The 21647-nt window shown below is 38.4% G+C and overlaps 1 protein-coding gene across 6 annotated transcripts in view; it reads left to right on the forward strand.

Annotated features, from left to right (window-relative positions):
• Mpp5 (membrane palmitoylated protein 5) overlaps positions 1 to 21647 on the forward strand; it is a 95523-nt gene that overhangs the window by 26229 nt on the left and 47647 nt on the right. The window contains exons 2-4 of one of the 6 annotated variants that reach the window (XM_013345906.1): positions 18441 to 18523; positions 19714 to 19817; positions 21102 to 21389. In XM_013345906.1, the coding sequence (XP_013201360.1) occupies positions 21125 to 21389 (265 nt within the window). In that variant the 5' untranslated portion in view covers positions 18441 to 18523; positions 19714 to 19817; positions 21102 to 21124. Of the gene's footprint in view, positions 1 to 18440; positions 18524 to 19713; positions 19818 to 20868; positions 21390 to 21647 lie in introns of all 6 variants that reach the window. The other 5 variants (XM_005343251.3, XM_013345889.2, XM_013345881.2 and 2 more) reach the window with 5 other exon arrangements.

The raw sequence follows: 21647 nt of genomic DNA on the forward strand, positions 1-21647 counted from the left end.
CATCCTGTTCTGTTTTCTCCGCCTACCTAAGGGTTGGCCTATGAAATGGGCCTAGGCAGTTTCTTTATTAATAAGAAATCATTCCCACATCAAACTTACGGGAAGAATGACTAGTAGAGAACTGATTCTCATCTATAGGTGGTGGTCAGGTAATGTCATGAAATGGCATGTATGTATACATGTGATGTATGTATAAGCCTATTTCTGTACATGTTGCTAGAAATATAAAGATTAATTTACAGTGAAACAGTTAGATGAGACACTGAATTGTTTTTGTTTTTTAAGTTTTCTGGAGTGTAGTGATATGCATATATATATACACACACACATATGTAATTGTGTCATATGATTGTATGTACAACACAAAGTTGCAGATCAAAACTCTTGTATGTAATATAATTGTATGAAATGCTGCTGTCACCACACTGGTATCACTTCTTATGATGGTCATTAAAGAACTTGGAAGATATTTTTCTTTGGGTAATTAAATGTTTGTGGTAGATACGGTTTCCTCTTCTCCCCTATCTTACTTTCTAGTTTGCTGTGGTGAAATACTCAGAGAAACTTAAACGAAAGTCTTATTTTTGGCTCACAGTTGAGCTTCCAGTCCTTTATTGTAGGAAAGTTAACAGCAGTAGGACCTTGAGGCAGCTGGTTACATTATATCAACAGTCAAGAAGCAGAAAGAACTGAATGTGCTCAGCTAAGCTTCCTTCATTTTATGTAATCAAGGACACAAGCCCAGGGAATGATGCCTCCTGCAGTGGCTGGAGGCTCCCCTCAGTTAACCTGATCAAGATATTCCCCAGGTGCAAGCCCAGAGACCAATATTTCAGGTGATTCTAAATCCTACCTAGTTGACAGTTGAGATCAACCATCACACTCCCCTATCTAACATTTAAATAGCTAACATTTAAATAGTCATTCAAATTTAATGCAGCGAGTATTGAGTTTCTAATATGAGCATACATGGATCTAGAAGAGTCAACACCGGCAGACAGGAATTGCTATAGATTATTTGCATTCCAGTTGGGAAAATAAAGTACTCGCACATACGAATAGGTGAGCAGGTAGGACAGATTAAAAAAAAATTTTACTTATGCTAGTATAATTCTTGTATGTATTTATCTGCATACATGCTACTGAATGCATGTCAGAGGACAACTTGTAGGAGTTAGTTCTCTCCTTCCACCATGTGTGTTCTGGGGATGGAATTCCAGTTAGGTCAGGTTTGACAGAAAGTGCTTTACCCCTCACCCCAGCCATCTGGGTGGCCTGCAGGTAGGACATACTAATGACAAGGTAAGTAGTATTTTAAAAAGTGCTTTAAAACTTGAGTATAGGGGCTGAAGAAGTGGCTCAGTGGTTATGAGAACTAGAACTAGCGGCTTTTCCTAGAGGACCCAGGTTCAAGTCTTAGCAACCACACAGTGGCTCATGAGCATGTGTAACTCCAGTTCCAGGGTATCTGATGCTCTCTTCAGAATCATGAGCACTAGGTACACACTCAGTACATATGCATAATGCAGGCAAAGACTCATAAGTGTAAATCTTTTTTTAAAGACTTGATTATAATAGAGGTGGTAGAAGTACATTGTATACATGTATGAAGATGTCATAATGAAACCATTATTTTATATAGTTCATAATTACTAATATAAAAAGGAGGATATACTTGATCATTAAATTGTCCATTGAGCAGTACTGATAAGAATTTGACAAGGATAAGTACAAGAGTAGGCATGGATGCATAAATTTGTGTGGTTTCAGACAGCTGCCTTGATATTACTCCTTAATAACAAATAGTTTATGGCCAGGTGTGGTAGTGCACACCTTTAATCTCAGCACCCAGGAAGCAGAGGCAGGTGGACCTCAGGTCTATATTGCAAGTTCTAGGACAGCCAGAGTTACAGAGAACCTGTCTGGAACAACAACAAGAACAGAGTTCATATTGTTTTGTTTTTCCCTTTATTAAAAATTGGTTTGATTGCTTTTAACTTTTATCATTATCATAAATGGCATCCTGTTTGTGTTCTATGTTTATATAAAGTATATACACTCTTTGCTGGGAACTGAGGCCTGTGTATGGTAGTCATGAATGCTACTATTGGCTATACCCTTAGCTATACATTAATTCTATGCATAAACTCTTTCTGTTTGCTATAGTTTTTACTTTAGTTCAATGTAAATGCAAGTAAAAATAATGGGCTGCCTTTTAAAAAGGGGTGTGGAGAATAGAGTTAAGTTACTCTTATGAATACTTAACAGTCTGTTAGATGTTATTCTAATTCCTATCACTTTGGAAATATTTGTATTTTGTTAATATTTTTAGACCTTAAGGCTCTACGCTTAAGGCTCTATGACCTGGCATTTCTATCTTCATTCTACCAGAATATATAGTTCTAGTCTTAGAAACAGTGTCCTTGGGAGACATACTAAAAAGTAACCATTTTTCCTTATTAGTTTAACTCCTCATTACTTCAAAGGAAACTATATATTCAGTGGAAGAAGAATGGTCATAACTTAACCCCATAGGCGTGACTTTTGATAAAAGACAGTAGTCTGTCCTTGAAATGAATTTTAGGTTTAAAGGCCATCTTACCATTTGCTGGCAGGCCATGTTGATTTACTTATATGTAAAATTATGAATGAGGACCTTCATAGTAAGGCTGTCTCCCTCTCAAATAAAAGTAGTTCTGTCAAGCCAAAGATACTCATTCAGAAGATTAATTACTGATGTGTAGCACAGCATATATATTCTTATGGAACATGTGCTAGTGACGCCTGAAGAAGTTGAATATAGTACCAAGCTCTGTAAATACTAAGATGTTTTTGTTATATGTAAACATGCTTATAGTAAAGTTCAGTTCATAAATTAGGGACAGTAAAAAATTAACAATAATAGTAAGATAAAACAATTATAACACAGCATGAAAGTCTAAAAGTTTTCCTTCCTCTGGTTTTCACTACGGTTCACTCTTGTTCACAGAGACTGGAAAACAGCCTGGAGCTCTATAATTGCTTGAGAGGACTATTGTATCACACATCGTATGAGCTTATCAGATACAAATTAGACATTAACTCCATGACAGAGCTTGAAATCTGCTTGGTTTAATGTGACAATAAGTGTTCTGATTTCAAGGTAGAAAATGCATTGTGCCTCAGAGGGGAAGAGTTGGAAGAGAACCAGGTTAGTCTAGTGAAGATTTCTAAGACGCTCAATGGAGAGGAAAACCTAATAGATTGAAAAACAGTAATTGTTTGTGTGGGTGTAAGAAACAATATGTTGGTGATGTGGAAGTGGGAAGTGATAAGGTTTACATGATATGAAATATTAGTTTGATTCCAGATCTAGGGAGGGAGAAATAAAGTGGGGAAAGAATAAGTCAAAAGAGGTAATAGAAGTGTCAGGCTGAGGAATTTCTAAGGTGTCCTGCAGGATAATTGGTAAAGTGCCCTGGAATCAACAGACTTTAGGCACAGATTTTGTACCTTGTAAAGTAAGGCACATCATTCAATAAGGAGCCTGCTGCGAGGTTTAAATTAGGTCGTGCATGCCACGTACTAAGCCCAGTGAGTGACTGTTGCATAGTTAACCCTCAGTAAACAGTAGCTTTTAAAGAGAAAGAGGCAGCGAAAACTTCTAAAGGAGCACTGTCATGGTAATAGGGATTCTTTCAGGAAAGCTAATCCGACATCACTGTGAGGAATGATCCGCAAAAAGCCAAACTGAGGTTGAATTAGGGAGCTCAGAAAAGCCATGCAGAAGACAGTGGAGTAGCATGGGAAGAAAGGAGCTGGGATGTGTGTCAAATGTCATGGACTTAAAATGATATAACTAGTTGTATTTAGGAATATTACAGCTACTTAAATTTTACCACAGGAGGATAGCTAGTTTATCAAACAGGCTGGTGTGCTACATTTTTATGCATTTTTAGAGCTATGATTTAATATTTTATTATTGAAAAGTTTGGTTAAGACAAGTGGTTTACTTGGCAAAGCATGCTGAAATTGGAGCACGATCGGAAAGAGTAATTTTTTTTTAATGTAAGATCACTTGGAACCTGGGACTGTTGGTAGCATGGTTTGTTTTTTTGTGGATAGTAGGGGATCACATTCCTAACATTTCTCTGAAGGACTGCCTCGGCTCAGCTTTAGGGACCTAAGCAGTAAATGTTAGTACAGTTAGGTGGTGAAATAAAATTGTGATACATTAACAAAGCATGAAGCAGTCAGTTGAGGGAACATGTTCATTTTCTCTGACCATATTTTAAGGGCTGCAGAGTAGTGTAATTATGAGACTTTTCGAAGAAGCATGTAGTGTGTATGACAGGTACCAATAACACTGTGAATCCACAGGAATGTTACCTACTTGGATTTGACTATTCTGTGCCTGTATATTTGGGAAACGGGGGTTTCTGATTTTGCCTACATTTTAGGTCATTTGTGGAGATAAGACGAAGAACTGTACTTGCAGTGCGCTAAAGAAAGCATTGTGGGCTAGCCAGGTAGCTCAGTAGTCACTTGTTGCACAAGCCTGGCAATCTGAATACTTTTCTGGAACCCCTGTAAGATGAAAGGAAAGAGCCAACTCCACAGAGTTGTTTTCTGACCCCCATTGGGTGTGGTATGTACCCCCCACACTAATAATAATAAAAGTTTTAGCAATCCAAATATAAGATGTGGATGTAAGTTACAAGTCTGTTCCAGTGCCTTATCCAACAATTAACAGTGTGCTAAGACTCCTACTTTTTAGTTTTTCGTTTCCTTGTTTGTTTTTATTTTAGTAAACACACAGAGTGGGGTGGGTAGAGGAAGCTATCTAACCAGCCCTAGCCTTCAGTCCATTTGGTTTGGGCAGCAATAAGATATGGAATAAAGTCCCTCCAAATAAAAATGGGGGGAGGGGCAGGAGGCACTATCCAAAATTTGAGGGTATTGGACAAATGAGGTCAGTACTGGGAAGTTTGCAGGTGAGAGGCCATTTAATGACATTCTTTTAACATCTTGGCAGTCATGGTGACGATGACATTGAAGGAAGGGACTCCTCAAGTGCTCTTGAAGATCCATAGTAAATTCCATGTCTTAGAGCAGTGAACCCTTCATCACAGAACATTTCTGGCCCCTAGCACCAGCTTATTCATGAAAAATCTTGACTGGTCTTTGCCAACCAAGATACCAGGCTCAGCTAGCCTGATGCTAATAAGTACTTTGTGGGAATAGCACCAATGGAGGGAGGTTCTTGTACCCTGTAATGACTGTATCATATAGCTTGTTTGCTATGAAGGTTTTGATATAGACACTAGAAATTAACTCTTTGAATTTATTTTTTTTTAATTTATTATCAGGCTGGTACTGGCAGTAAAGGAATGTGAGTGATACTTTAAAAGTAGAATTTGTCAGCCGGGCGGTGGTGACGCACACCTTTAATCCCAGCACTCGGGAGGCAGAGGCAGGCGGATCTCTGTGAGTTCGAGGCCAGCCTGTTCTACAAGAGCTAGTTCCAGGACAGGCACCAAAGCTACAGAAAAACCCTGTCGAGAGAGAGAGAGAGAGAGAGAGAGAGAGAGAGAGAGAGAGAGAGAGAGAGAAGTAGAATTTGTCATCTTCTTTCTGAATCTAAGCCATCCCTTCTCTTCCTCAAGGATAAGGGAAGGGGAATGGCCATATTTTAAAGGTCTATATAGTTCTCCCAAGCCCAAATATTATACTAAGTATTTTAGAGTTATATTTGACTCCCCATCTCAAAATCCTGTCAAAGCATCCTTTGTAATAGCCATTCTTTAAGTTACCCTTTTCCCCTCTGCTCCTTTACGCTCCCATGTGTGAAGTATTGAATATTATTGGCTGCTCTCCTTACATTTACCTCTCCTCAGCTGTGGTTACAGAACAGCTGCAGTTTCCTAATGAGTCGTTTTATTTTTTTCTTGGCTACCAATAGTCTCTTGGTGCTTCCAGAAGAAAATTTTAGCAGTTTAACTTGGTATTCAGGAATAATTGGCTTTATCTTGTCGCTTACACTGACTGTGTTCTAGGCTGTTCTTATTCTTTAAGGCTTATATATCTTGATTGGTTGCCATATACATAAAAACCTTATTATGGGTCATTTTAAGCTAAATGCTAAAAAATAGATTTGTAGCCAGCTTGAAAATGGCATAAAATACCGTTCCTTCTTGTATTTCTTTCAAAAACACTTTTTGGATACATTTACTCTTTTATTATGTAAGAGTTGAAGGTGATAATGGGGCAGTTCAAGTAACTAAGCACATAACTTGTTTGGCTCTGAACTAATTTCTACCCTGGGTGTGAGGTCTGAGATAGCCCCAAAAGCCTTTAATTTTGTGCTTGATGTGAACAAACAGAGTATTTTCTACTGATTAAAATAAAATGCTTTTTTAAATTTTAATATATATGACATATGAGGACCCTAATTATCAGGTTTAGAAAAAAAGTAATTGCGGGGACTTGGTGGCACTTGCCTCATATGCACAAGGCTTTGGATCTAATCCTTAGCACCTGAGGAAAAAGAAGAATGAACCGTGTCTTTGTGCACTGTTCCCCTGCTCCCACTTCTTTATATTGCATGGTACTGCTATAATAGAATGATAACCAAATTTGCAAAGAATGTAATGAAGGACGATCCAATTTTTAGCTTCATTCCTCTCCCACCCCAGAAATAATTCAAAGCTATGTTTTAGTAAAATTGTAAGATAGTGACCTAAGACCCCACCACAGAGGCACAGGTATAGGGCAGCCTGGCTACTTAATGAGATCCTGCCTTTAAACTCCAGCACTCCTGCTTCCTATATTCTTTTTTTAATATTTATTTATTTATTTATTTATTTATTTATTTATTTATTTATTTATTTATTTATTTATTATGTGTACAATATTCTGTCTGTGTGTATGTCTGCAGCCAGAAGAGGACACCAGACCTCATTCCAATGGTTGTGAGCCACCATGTGGTTGCCGGGAATTGAACTCAGGACCTTTGGAAGAGCAGGCAATGCTCTTAACCACTGAGCCATCTCTCCAGCCCCCCTGCTTCCTATATTCTTAGCACCTTTCCAAGGCAGAAGAATTTCAAACTTCAGGCCAGTGTGGGTTACATAACATTCATTCTTAAAAGAGGGGGAAAAAAAGAAAGAAAAGAAAAAGTCAAAAAGCTATTAAATATTATTAAGTATTATTGTTAAGTCAATACCATAATTCTAGTATGAAAATTAACAATAAACACACAATTTATCAAATCAGAATTCTTTTAAATCCATTCTAATCAAAAGACAAGAAGTTTCTGTGATGGATGAGCTATGAGTGTTTTCCTCTCCTATAGCTCAATTGCATTGCTGCTGTTAACTTTCAAAGATAGTTCAGACTGTGCCAGTCTCTGAGTAGCAGCAAAAACTTTTATGCCACTCCTCTTCATCTCTGAAGAGAGGCTTCAGTCACTCTTTGCCTCCATTATAGTGTGCCATTGCTTTAACAAGTCTCTTTCCCTCAGAGGGAAAATTTCTGAGGTCTCAGTTCTCAGGTCCTTTATTTCAACAACTAAATTGAACACTATACTGGCAAAAATAGATTCTGTGTCCCAAGGTAGATAATATGGATAAACTACCGCATATTCAGTCAGTGTTCTTGGGCCATCTCCAAAGTAATAGGGACTCACTAATGTCTGGAAGTTTGTGCAGTAGGTCCACCAGGAAGCTGGGACTCACCAGCCATCACCACGGTCTTCATTCCCTTCTCAGACTGCAGCATGATGACATAGGAGGGTCAGGAACGCAGGTTCAGCAGTCTCACTCCGACTTTCCTGTGGGGGCACCAGTGGCCATGATATCATCAGGGTTGGCATTGCTCTGCTGCACACACTGGGCCAGACATTTCAGAAGCCATCGTACCTCATTCTCCTGTGAAAAATATACAGACCTATTCTTGACCCCATTTTAAAACAGGGTCAGGTCCTTCCCATAATCCTGTGCAAGGGTCTTTCCATTTTGCTTTAGTAAAGGTTGCTCTGGTACCATCATGCCAGAATCTTTCTGTGTCATATTTCTCACTGGTATCCATATTCAAGAAAAATAGAGTAAAAAGGGCATGATTTAAGGGCTTATGTGGAAACTGGGGGTATAATTCCACCATTTTTATTTTTATAAGTTGTGTTTTCAAGGAGCCATGGGCAGGCTCCACAATTCCTTGTCCTTGAGGGTTAAGAGGAATGCCTGTTTTATGCTTGATATTCGATTGGGGACAACATTGCTGAAATGCTTTACTAACATATCCGGATCCATTATTCATCTTTATAGTTTTAGGCATTCCCATATATGAAAAACGTTTTAAGCAATGAGTTAACACATGTTTCTCCTGTGTGTGTAGAGGCCATTAAGAAACCTGAATGTGTATCAGTTGTCACATGCATATATTCTTAAGTTGCCAAATTCTCCAATATGAGTAACATCCATTTGTTATAAATGATTAGGAAGCAGGCTTCGGGGATTTACTCCCTGATGAGATACAGGTAAATACTGTGAGCATATATCACATTGCTTCACAGTCTGATGAGCAATCCTGTTAATCCAAATAGTTTTCTTCAACTCTTACTGTTTTGTTGATGTAAAGCATGTGATTGCTGGGCAAGTTCAACCTGAGATAAAGGGACTAATTGAGTAAGTTTATCAGCTAAAGCATTCCCTTCAGCTGATGGACCAGGAAGATCTGAATGTGCTCTAATATGACACACAAAGGATGGTAATTTTCTTTGATGAGTGGCATCTTGAATTTGCTGTAACAGTTTTGTAATTTGATTTATTACTGGTCCCAGTGCAGGCAACTGTTTCTATTACCTGAAGAGCTTTAAATATGTAGAGACTGTCGGTATATAAACCAATTTCCTGTGCTGAAAAAGCAACTATAGAAGTCCTTTCTTGAACATTTTAGAAAACAATGGATTAAATATGTGAGGATTTTTTCAATCACTCTCATCATTTATAGGTATTTGAAAACCTATAATTCATTAAAAATGCTTTGGAACATCATAAGTAAAAGTATTCCACTTAGTGTTTATCTAGGAAATGTGGCTATTTTAACATGCTTTTTAATGTATGAGAAATTTATTGACTTCTATTTGCTGTGTGAATGCCTCAATTTTGATTTTATATTAGGAAATTGTAGTAGTAGGAGCGGCGGGCTGCGTCCCCAGCACCCAGCTGCCCGCTCGGCTAGCTTTACCCGAAATAATTACACGGAAACTGTATTCTTTTAAACACTGCTTGGCCCATTTCTATCTAGCCTCTTCTAGGCTAACTCTCGCACCTGGACTAGCCCATTTCTAATAATGTGCTGTAGCCCACGAGCTGGCTTACCAGGAATGATCTTAACCTGCGTCTGCCTGGAGTGGGAGAATCATGGCGACTCACGATTCAGCTTCTTTCTCCCAGCATTCTGTTCTGTTTACTCCACCCACCTAAGGGTGGGTCTATCAAATGGGCCTAGGCAGTTTCTTTATTAATAAGAAATCACTCCCACATCAGGAAATATTAGGTAATATCCCAGCGTTTAACTCCGAGTTCTTCAACTTTAGCATTTTGAATTAGATAATTTTTGTGTTGTGAGGCACTAGCCTGAGCATATTAAACATTCTTGCCTGAATAGCCTGTTTGCTTGTTTGTTTTGAGACAATGTCTCACTATGTATTCCAGGCTGGTCTGGAACTCACAGAGACTCATCTGCTTCTGTCTCTGAGCACTGGAAATAAAGGCATGCACAGCCGTGCCCAACTAATAGCTTTCTTACAGTCAAAATTGTGACTATAGGGGCTAGAGAGATGGCTCAGCAGTTAAGAGCATTGCCTGTTCTTCCAAAGGTCCTGAGTTAAATTCCCACAACGTCTGGTGCCCTCTTTTGGCTAACTGCATACTAAATAAATAAATAAATAATCTTTAAATTTCCTCATAGTAGTGGGTATTGGGAGTCAGAATAATCACTGATTAGGACTGAAGAGATGGTTGGCGCTTGGGAGTACTAGCTGCTCTTCCAGAGGACCTGTGTTTGATACCCAGCACCCATGTGGCAGCTAACAACTGCCTATAACTCCAGTTCCAGGGAATCTAATGCCCTCTTCTGGTTTCCATGGATACGGTGCGCAGGTTATACATAGCTATATATGGAGACAACACCTATTTAAAAGTTTAAAGATTTTTAAGAACTGGCATCCAAAATTGCTTTGGAAGAGCTGATATGATGATATCTGGTAATAATTTTAAAATGTATTATCATATATTAATTCATAAAATGATTTTTATTTTAATATTTTAAATTATATTTTTGGTTAGCTGTTGTGGGAGCAGGTGACTATTTAAAGAGCATTAATTCTGCCAGTCCATGAATGAACATGGGATTTTTTTCCATCTTCTAGAGTCTTTAGTTTCTTATTATTTACATATGTTTCATTGTTTAGCTCTTTTAAATCCTTGAGTTTACGCTGAGGTATTTTATTGCTACTACTAGTGTGACTGGGTTTCTTTTCCTCATTTCTTTCTTGACAATGTCCATATATATATGTAAGAAATCTGTTGGATTTTGTATACTGATTTTTATGTCCTGCTTCTTGTATAGGTTTTAAAGTCTTTGGCAGAATCTTTAGTGTACAATGTGGTAGAAGTATATTTAGAGCCATTTTACAAACTGGAAATTATATCCTAATCTCAAATCAGAATTAATTAATTCATTATTTTATTTGTATATAATGTGTGCTAGTGCCTGTGAGTGCCGGGGAGGACGTCAGATCCGTTGGATCTGTAGTTACAGGTGATTCTGGGCTGCCTGATGTAGGTGCTAGGAACTGAGCTTAGTCCCCTGCAAGAGCAGTTTGTGCTCTTAACAACTGAGTCAGCACTCGATTTCTTTTGAAGCTAAGTTAGCAATTCAAACAGCAAGTTGTATTTTGTTTGTATTTTAACCTTTATTTTTGTTTTATTTCTGTGGGTGTGTTTCACTTGCATGTGTTTCTGGACACTCCATGCATACAGTGCCTATAGAAGTCAGAAGAGGGCATCTGTTCCCCTGTGACTAGAGTTGAGCTGGATAGGGGTGCTGGAAATAGACCCTGTATCCTCTGCAGGAGTAGTCAGTACTTGTAACACACAGCCATCTATCAGCGGTTTTTCCAGCCCCCAAACAGCAGTTTTAAAAATATACTAACAATAATATCCAGTGATATTCTAATTTGATACTTTAGCTGAGGAGTGATGGCAGGAAATTACTGCAAGTCTTGTTTTCCACAATGAAATTATCTTGTTTGTGCAAACAAAGTAGAAAATTGTGTATGTTATCTTTAGGCAGCTCCAGTTATGCCTGTTTTGAACCTAGTCACTACCATGCATTTGTTTTGTGTGTGTGCGGGTGTCCACTACAGATGTGTGGAGACCGGAGGAGAACATCAGATGTCCTGCGTTCTATAACTCTCCCTTATTCCTTTGGGATGAGTTTTTCACTGAACTGGTTGTTTGTTTTTCTGTCACAGGGAACCTTTTCCATGCTCCCCATCACTAGAGCTACAGGCACATGCAGCCATCTGTAGCTTTTATGTAGGTGTCTGAGATCTGAAGTCAGGTACTCTTTCTTATCTACTAAGTCATTGCCCCAGCCCAAGATGGAGGTTTTATCTCTCCTATTCTTTTTTCCTAAGTATTCACTGACTTTTGAGCAAACATAGGTAGTGTACAGAACAGCCTTGTTGCTGTTTCTTACCTGAGCAATGGGTATAGTTCAGTAAAGCGTTTATATAGTATATGCAAGTGTTGTGCTTGAACCCAGCTCCAATGAATAGCAATGAACACGGTGCAGAAATAAAGTAAAATTCAAGAACCAGCCATAGCATCTACAGCTCTAACAACACCAGGAATTGGGTGGGCATAATAAAAACTAAAAACTTTAAAGACGTAAAAAGGAAAGCAACAATTAACAGAAGAAAATGAAAAATGAAAAGAAAGTTGACTATTCAAAATGTGGAAAGGGAGAAAGCAGGAGAAAGAAGGTTGGAATTTTAGAAAAGGGAATGAAAGATGGGATGGACAAAAGAATTAAGAGAAGAGAAAAAGTAACAACAAAACCCGGAATAATAAACGTGTGTATAGTAAATATGTGTAGGAAAAAGGACCAGATAAAAGATTTTACTATTAGAAAAGTAACAACAAAACCCAGTGCAATGAGCATGTATATATAATAGTGTGTGTATATATATACATACATATGTAGTGAAATTATGAACTTATGTACCTATTAGTAAATACTAAAAGGGAATGAGAGCCAGGTTTTAACAACAACAACAAAAAATGTCTCTGTTGAAATGATTATGCAGGCAGAAGTGCCTGTTCTGCCTCTGCCAGTCTATACTTCTTTCTGTGTTTTGACTATAAGCTCCCTGGAAAAGGCTAAGACACATTCCATTTTTCTGTGTGTGTGGCCCACCACTGGGTCAGTAGGAGTGGTCAGCATCTGAGTGGGCTGGAATGACTTTCAGTTTCCTTGTGGCTGATACCAAGTAGCATCAAACTCAGGTTTACTCAGAGCAGATAAACTTGATTTATTTCCAGGGCTGAGTTAACAGCAGAGCTCTGCTGAAGCCCTGGACTCGGGCGCCCCTTTGAAGTCCATGCAGGGCATTCCTTCTGTCCTCCGCCTCACTGCATAGCTGGCTTCTGACTGTTTCCGTTTCCAGTCTCTGAGAAGCTGGACTGTGCCACTGCTTCTTATCTGCCATATGTTCTTTCAGTTCTCTGATAACAGTTCCATGAGAATGAATTTTTTAAACACTACTGTTTACTTTAAATTATTAAATTTATAGTTTATAATTGCATTTACTTTGGGGGCACAAAGTAACCACTCTGATTAATGAGTACAGAATGGACTGATCAAGCTAAATACACACGTCATCTCAAATACTTAAACCTTCCCTCTGCCCTGTTTGTTGGCAAGGGATCATCCACTATCAGAATGTTGAAGGGTCTGTAGTGAAAGCATTTACAATGTATTATCTTAGCAATTTTGAGATGCACAGTCCTTTACTGTTCACCGTGTTCACTGTGCTGTCTGGTATGTGTCCTCCTGGTCTCCTGTAATCCCCTCCTCCTGTCCTCTTCCCTCTCTAACTGCCACCTATTCTTTGCTTCTTCCTAAATGTCTGTCTTTATTAATTTGCATCTAGGTGAGGACTTGCAGTGTTTGTCTTTAGTGCACAGCTCATGTCACTTGGCATACTGTTCTTTGATACTGTATTTATAAAAATGGATAAAGTTTGTTTTTAAAAGATGAATAGTGTTGACAGTAGTTTCTATCCTGCCTGGTCCCACAGCCGTTCTGTCCCAAAGAAACACACAGAAGTCTACATTATATAAACTGGTTGGCCTATTAACTCAGGCTTCTTCTTAACTCTTATAACTTACATTAACCCATAATTCTTGTCTGTGTTAGCCACGTGACTTGGTACCTTTTACAGTGAAAGCATTCTCATCTTGCTTTCTCTGTGTCTGGCTGATGACTGCAGGCTCAGCCTCTCCTCTTCCCAGAATTCTCCTGTTCTCATCGCGACGACCCCCCACTTCCTGCCTGGCTACTGGCCAATCAGCGTTTTATTAAAACAATACAAGTGACAGTAAAAGACCATTGTCCCACAGCAGAATGGTATTGTGTGTGTGTTCCATTTTCTCTTTTCTGTTCACCTCTTTTTAATTAAAAGTGTGTATATAATGCATGTGTGTGTGTACACATTTGCATGTGTGTGGGCTGATGTGGGTGTCTGCTGATGTGATATGAGGTGTTACTCTCTCCCCCATTTTGTTTGAAGTGGGATCTCTCACTGACTGGCCATTGAACCCCTGTCTCTGTGCCCTACCCCACCCACCCGAGCTGGAACACAGCCCTGTGAAGCAGTGCCTGGCCTTTGTGTGGGTGCTGAGGATTTGTTTTGTTTTGTTTTTTTATTTTTTATGATTTATTTACTTTTTATTTTATGTGCATTGGTGTGAAGGTGTCAGATCCCCTGGAACTGGATTTTTAGACAGTTGTAAGTTGCCATGTGGATGCTGGGAATTGAACCTGGGGCCTCTGGAAGAGCAGTCAGTGCTCTTAACCACTGAGCCATTTCTCCAGCCTGGTGCTGAGGATTTGAACCAGTCCTCGTGCTTCCCTGCTAAGCACTTTACCTGTTGCATCATCTCTAGCCCTTAGGTGTGTTTTCTTGCATTGTTTTTTTTGGTGTAGAATTAGGCTCCTTACCCATTTTGGATACTCTCCTCTCTTGATGTGTGGTGTGCAGATGTTGTCTCCATCGGGAGGGGCCCGCTGACAGTTGTTTCCTTTGCTGTACCCACCGTTGTAGCTTGATAGTTTTTGTTTTTGTTGCCTGTGCTTTTAGGTGAGTCCCTCAAAAAAAAAACAAAAACCTGTGACTAAGTGTATAATCCCCGCCTTCCAACCTGTGTTTAATTCTAATAACTTTGAGTTTTTGATCTTAATGTTTAGGTCTTTAACCCATTTTTGGTTTGATTTTTGTAAATTATAAACACAGTGGTATTTTTCCTATCTACTTGTTTCTACTGTATTTTATTTCTATGTCAAGGTAGTCATATGACTCAGAATCAGAGGAGGAAAGAAGAAACTTGTAAGCTTATGTCTTTGAGTTCAGATGATTTTATATATAATTTCGTCCAGGAATGTAAAAACTGCTAAATCCTTGAAAGTTTATATCAGAAGATAAATAGATCTTCTAAACTGATTACTTCATCTTATTCCTATCCAACTGAGTGTCAAGAATCTTACTGTTTTCTGTCCTCAAAGGCTGAAGATTTTTATGGCTTTAAGATGTATGTTACCCTTGGGCCTCTTTGAGATCTTTATTGGAATTTTACTTTGAACTTTTTTGTTTTTTTTTTTTTTGAGACTTAGTCTCAGTTTGTTGCTGAGGCTCGCTGGTAATTCTCGCGTAGTCCAGGCTGGTCTGACTCAGGGATCCTCTTGCCTTAACTCTCGGAGTTTACAGGCATGAGCCTCTGTGCCCAGCACTTTTTTTTTTTTTTGACTCTTGATCCTCTTGTGTCATATTCCAAGCACTAGAGTTATAACATGGCACCATGGTGCCCAGCTAAATATTTTTTATGGAATTTTGCTTCCACTCCTTATAAGCTCACCTGGCATTGTGTGTCTAATAGAGTTTTAACGATGTGCAAATAGCAATAACTCCTTTGAAATGCAATTATGTGGATGACAGTAAAGGTACTCTTATCTGAAAGCTAAACTGGATTTTAAAAATGACCTTGCAAGACTTGCCAGTGTATTCTACTAAAAAAGAAACACATTTTATTCGTACTTGGCCTTTTATTATAATTGTGTGCTGTTGAGCTAATTGAATTCAGCTTACTTCAGATGTTTAAAAGTATTCTTTCCAAAAGCTTCCTGTGTTGGAGAGGGCCCAGTGGTTGAGCTTCCTCTTCCCAGTGCCATATCAGGTGGCTCACAGCTGCCTCTAACTCCAGCTCCAGGGATCTGATGCCTCTGGTCTCCAGAAACTAGCACAAGTGTGCACATACCCAAAAAAGATACAAATCACATCATTAAACATAATAAAAATATAGATCTCTAAAACAACATGAACAGTTCCTTTAACTCTGAAATGTATAAACTAGTTTTCCAGCCAGGAATAGTAAAGCAAGCCTGTAGTTCCCGCACTTAGGGTAAGGGAGTAGGATCAGGAGTGGCTAGTCTGCCTCAGTCACGTGTCGGAGTCTAGGCCAGCTCCACTACATTTAACCCTGTCTCAAAGCAAACAAAAAAAGGACTTTTTCCCACCTGAATATTGGATTGATTTTTGTTTAAAGTTGTGCCCTTTTTTTTTAATTGAGTAATAATTTCTGAGTTGATAACTTGTATGACTAACCCAATTGTATTTTAATTTTGGCTTGTATTTACTTTGTTTTGGGTGCAGCTAGTTCCTTCTGTGATTTAGGGGGTCATTTATTTATTGTTCATTAGAAATTTGTGAAACTGAAAGTTAGGCATCAAGTTAATTTGTTGAGTAAATTGAGTCGTACGTTTAGGAGTGGATCCAGGGCTTGTGCTTATAAATACTTGATCTACCATATTGAGCTACGTCCTCAGAAAGTTAATAGGGTCTTTATATGATGTGAATATAGTCTTGTTTTCGGAATTTGAAGTGGTCTTTTAAAAAGCTGTTTCTGCCCAGCGTTTGATACACACCTATAAACCTATAAACTTGAGGTTAGAGATGAGATCAGGGATTTAAGGTCATCAACTACTACTAGTGAGTTGGGCCAGCCTGAGCTACAACAGGAGTGCCTCCCCCCCCCCTCTCTCTCTCACACACACACACACACACACACACAGACACACACTCATTCCTTTGAGGCATAATTTACACATAACAATGCATCCCCTATTTATTTATTTATCTATATATCTATTTATTTATTTAGCGTGTGTATGTGGGAGTAGGCTGCCATTTGAACACAGGGTCTCATTCATACTTAGTAAGAATTCCAGACTGGGTTGTATCCCTGGCTCTAGAAGATGTCATTTTAAATGTACAATCGGGTTTTGTTTTCCTTTAAAATTGATGAATATGCAAAACTTGCATTAAAATTTGATTCTAAGTGTTCAGTTTAGAATTTTAAAAATAGTTTATACAGGGCTGGAGAGAAGGCTCTGCAGGTAAAGGTGCTTGCTGCCGAGCCCTATAAACCTGAGTTCCACCCTTGGCACCCCATGGTAGAAGGAGAGAACTGAATCCCATGAACTATCAAGTAAAGAGTCTCAGTTTCTCCACACCTTCCTGCAATGCTTATTATAGCTAGTCCTCTTAATTTTAATGTTTATATTGTTTTAGTTTGGTTTCGGTTGCTGTGATTAAACAGTGACCAAAAACAAAAGTCAGCTTTAGGGGAAGCAAAGGTTCATTTTATCTTGTACTTTACAGCCCATCAATGAGGCAAGAACCCAGAGGCAGGAACTGAACTTAGGAGGAACACTGCTTGCTAGTTTGCTTTTTCAGTTTTACAGGGATTTACTACCTTCCTTATAAAGCCCAAGCCCAACTGCCCAAAGGTGGAACTGCCCTGGGGCCCTCCCACATCGTTAACAATTGAACAAATGTCCCCACTGGCTTGTTGACTCAGTTCCTCAGCTGAGGCTCCCCCTTTCCAGGTGTGTCAGGTATGCAACCAAGATACTCCATAACAGTGTTTTCATGGTTATTTCATTGTGCTTTACTATTTTATGTCATTCACATGCCAACGGTTCACCCATTTCACACATACAATTCGTTAACATATGACAGTTTGATTAGAAGTATCACCCTAACACCCCTTTATACAGAGTGTCTGAAATGTTTGGTTGGGGGCTTCACCTCACTCCCCTGGCATCCATCTTAAAATGCTGGGCCGAAAACTCCATTCTAAGCCCCTTCTCCTGGGAATGGTTGCAGTCCAGACTCCACCTCCAAGAAAGCCCGCCGAACGGTGACCCCTCCCCAGGGAAGGTCAAGACCACTCCCACAGGCTGTTTAAACTGCCCCCCAGAGAATGAACACTCGGTCTCCCGGTTTTCCCTGGTCTTTCAGTTCTCTGTTCCATTCTACAGTTTTCCTGGGGAGGGGACGGACAGGACTCTTTTCTAATTCGGTCTGATCTAGTTTGGTTTGGATTATTGCAGAGCGGTGGCAAAGGAAAAATACTTACCAATGACCACCATCCCCGATTTTTATCATTCCTTGAAGAAACCTATACACCTCAGTTACAATTCTCTTACCCACCTTCCCACCTAAATCCTAAGCAACTTGTTTACTTTCTGTCTTATAGTCTTACCAGTTCTAGACAATAAATGGGATTGTTCAGTATGTAGGCGTTTATAACCAGCTTTTTAATGTGTATGTATGTGTGTGTGTTGTATATATTATATATGTACTTGTGTGGGTGTTGTGTTCCTTAATCTCTCTTCACCCTCCCCCCCTTCTTTTTTTTTAAACAGTGTCTTTTCACTGAATCTGGAGCTCATTAATTTGGCTCATTATTGGCTGACCAATGAGCTCCAAGGATCCCCTTGTCTTAGTACTCCGCACACACTGGCCTTACAGACCTTTACCACCAGGCTCAGCATTTTACATTATGCTAATATATGACAACATTGGTTTTAATTGGTATCTGTTGGTGACTGGGATGACAGTGGTGAAGTGTGTGTGTGTGTGTGTGTGTGTGTGTGTGTGTGTGTGTGTGTGTATAAAACTATGATTTTGCAAATAAATATCCTAAGCATCTGCAAATTCAGCTGTTACCATGCTTAACTACTCCTTGTTTCACTCCCCACAAAACACTGTAACACTTGGTTAATTTCATACTTCTGCGCTTAGTTACTTATTTTCTTTTTCTGTTTTGCAGAATAAGAAAGCTAACCTGAATTTTGGGGAAAGAACAGAGTGAAGAAATAAGGATAGAAGACAAGGTTTACCGGTTTGCATAATGTAAGTTCTTTTCACTATTTTTGGCCTAAGTCCTGTATTAGCTGACAAAGCTGTTTCTATGGAAACAGAGTCCAGCCTCTTAAAATGTCAGAGGAATGCTGATCACTTAAAACGAGACTTTCCAGCTGCTAGAAAGAGAAGGAAAGATGGAGCGGGGAGGGAGGGGTAAGACTCTAGGTGGGTAGTGAATGTATGTGAAGTCTTTCTTTCCCATCTCTCTCTCGACCGAAAATTTAAGATTATATAAGAAAATTTATATATAAGTTTTCCTGATAACCTGCTTTGTTTCCCAGCTTTGGTACAAATGGTTGTTTCTTGGTATTGAGTTTAGGTTTCCTCCCTCTCTATCATTTGGTCATGTGAGTTCCATTTATCTACAACAGATCCTACTTTTGTATGGATGGTTGTGAGTCAAAATGCAGCACAAAGAACTGTGTCCTCTATTTTCCTTGTTTCTTGTCCTCTGGTTTAGATGTCTGCATCCTCCTCACACTTATTGATACTCTAAGTAGTTTAACAGACATTTCTTGGACATTTCCTTTGTCACCTATGTGATGTTAGATCCTAGAGATGTAAAAAGAAGACATAGCCTGTTCTCTAATACATTGGGAATCTACTGAGGAGAACCAGAGAAAAATAAGCATTTAATTTTTTTTCTCGCTCTAAGCTGAACAGTTAGGAGAGATAACCAAAATAAAATGTTAAGTGGATTAATGATAGTTGTAGAAATCTGAGAATAAAGACTAGATCCATAATTACAAATTTAAAAATTAAGACTTTATTTTTGGAAATATCTATTTTTAAAATTAAAATTAACCATAACACTATAGTAACTCCTACGCAAATTTCTGCTTATTTATAATGAAAACATTAAATAAGCTGCCTCCAGTTTAATTTATATCTTTTATAATGAACACAGAAAGCTTAAGGCTCACCTAATATAAATCCAGTAGCTCCAATTTTCTTGGAACTAATGGTAAATATGGTGCTTCTATATAGATCATGTGCTTATAAATAAGAGACTTAAAGTTTGGAGGATAACCTGTCATTATAAAAATTCAGTTTTAGCAGCTCATGTAATTTGTATCTGTTTTCTGGGTGGTTGGCCTTAGAGGCTCTCCTAGAGCCTGTGTTCATCTGTGTTAAGCAGTTTGTCTTTTCTCCTTTCTCACTGTAACGGCATCTGGAAGAAGACTGACTGGTACTAGGAATACTGTCTAAAAACCTGGATTTTACTCAGTCAGCATTGTACTCTAATCATATTTACTGAAGTGATGCTCAACTCAAGGAGGAGGTAGGCTCAGTATTGTAAATATTTTTAAAGCCTGTGCAGAAAAAGCTAATTAAATTTAATGTGTGGGTCTGCACACATAAACAGCCTGTATATTTATGCCTAAATGACTTGATGAAAAGCTAGTGACATTGAATAAAATGTTTTCTATTTAATTTATTTTGGAGGACTCTTAAGTTAGAATCAAATTAATACTAATAGTACATATATTTATTTTGTAGTTTGTATACATTATCTTTTTTAAAGCTAAGAAAGTTCTGTGAGTAAATTTCCTAAGTGACGCTGTGGTTCAGCAGGAGCCAAGCTGGGAAATACAGTAAAGCCCAAGTGAAAGCTCGGTGCTCTTGTCTGTGTGCTCCTTCTGCTGGAAGTCTTTGTGTTTTTAATGCTACAGAAACTACTGTTTTCTTTAAATGAGTCCTTACAAGTTAATCTTAATTTTCCTTATAAAATTTCACCAGTTATAAAGACTAACGTTCTACATAGTCTTTTCTAACTATGTAGTTTTGTCCTTAGGTAATTTCACTGATAAACCTTGTTTTTGGGCATCATCTTCATTGCAAAACCCCCTATAAAATTTTACCTAAAAATACTTTCTGTATTTCAAGTTAGCCATTAACATGGCTGTGCAATGCACCAAGTTGTAGTCAGTTGTTCACACAGCCAACTAATCCTGTGTGCCTTAATTAAGCATAAGGTTGAGATGTTTAAAGTGATTGTTGAAGTATCTTTAGCTCCAGAGCACCTATTCTCTACAAAGTTAATAGCCAAACCATTTTACTTTCTCACTCTGCTAAATGTTACAGTGAATCACTTTTCTTAACCTGTAAATTGAATGGTTTGCTTCATATTCTTGAGAGACAACTTTTTAAAGAAATACCTTGATGTTCGCAACATTATCTGTAAAATGAAGGGAATGGTCTTAATCTGCACTGTAAACTATATTAAGAACTTAGTAGATATTTTCTGTATTGTATAGAAATGGGAAATTGGCTATGTAAATTTTGTTTTTATATTGTAATTCTTATACTTTTCCCTCCATCTTTCCCCTTAGATTTCCCTCATGGATACATTTTCATAGCATTATTATGTGATATAAGAAGTTTTTTTTCTTTGAAGTAACATGGATTTTATACTACAGAATTAAGAGAATTGGCTGTATAGGAAAAATTGATATATTAAAAAGTGGTGCATGTTTATAGATAACCATGACAACATCGTATATGAATGGGCATGTAACAGAGGAATCAGCCACCGGAATAAAAAATCTTGATCTTACATCACCAGAGGAACATCAGAAGCACCGAGAGATGGCTGTTGACTGCCCTGGAGATCTGGGCACCAGGATGATGCCAGTGCGAAGAAGTGCACAGTTGGAGCGTATCCGACAGCAACAGGAGGATATGAGACGTAGGCGTGAGGAAGAGGGGAAAAAGCAAGAACTTGATCTAAATTCTTCCATGAGACTTAAGAAACTAGCTCAAATTCCTCCAAAGACTGGAATAGATAACCCTATATTTGACACAGAAGAAGGAATTGTTTTAGAAAGTCCTCACTATGCTGTGAAAATATTAGGTAAGTAAAAATAGCACAGTATTGCTTTGGTTTATGTATACTCTAACAAAAATATGTATGGGATGGACCAGATTTAAGAGAATATAAGTAATGCCAAGACTAAGATCAGTTCTTTATACTTAGGACAGAAGCACTGGTTTAAATATTGTTCTGGTGTGCTCTCCTTCGCCATGATAATCATCACAGTAACTCATGGAGACAGTGATGTGCTTCGCCATGATAATCATCACAGTAACTCATGGAGACAGTGATGTGCTT

Source organism: Microtus ochrogaster, chromosome 1 (genome assembly GCF_000317375.1).
Source record: "Microtus ochrogaster isolate Prairie Vole_2 chromosome 1, MicOch1.0, whole genome shotgun sequence".
Lineage (NCBI taxonomy): Eukaryota > Metazoa > Chordata > Mammalia > Rodentia > Cricetidae > Microtus > Microtus ochrogaster.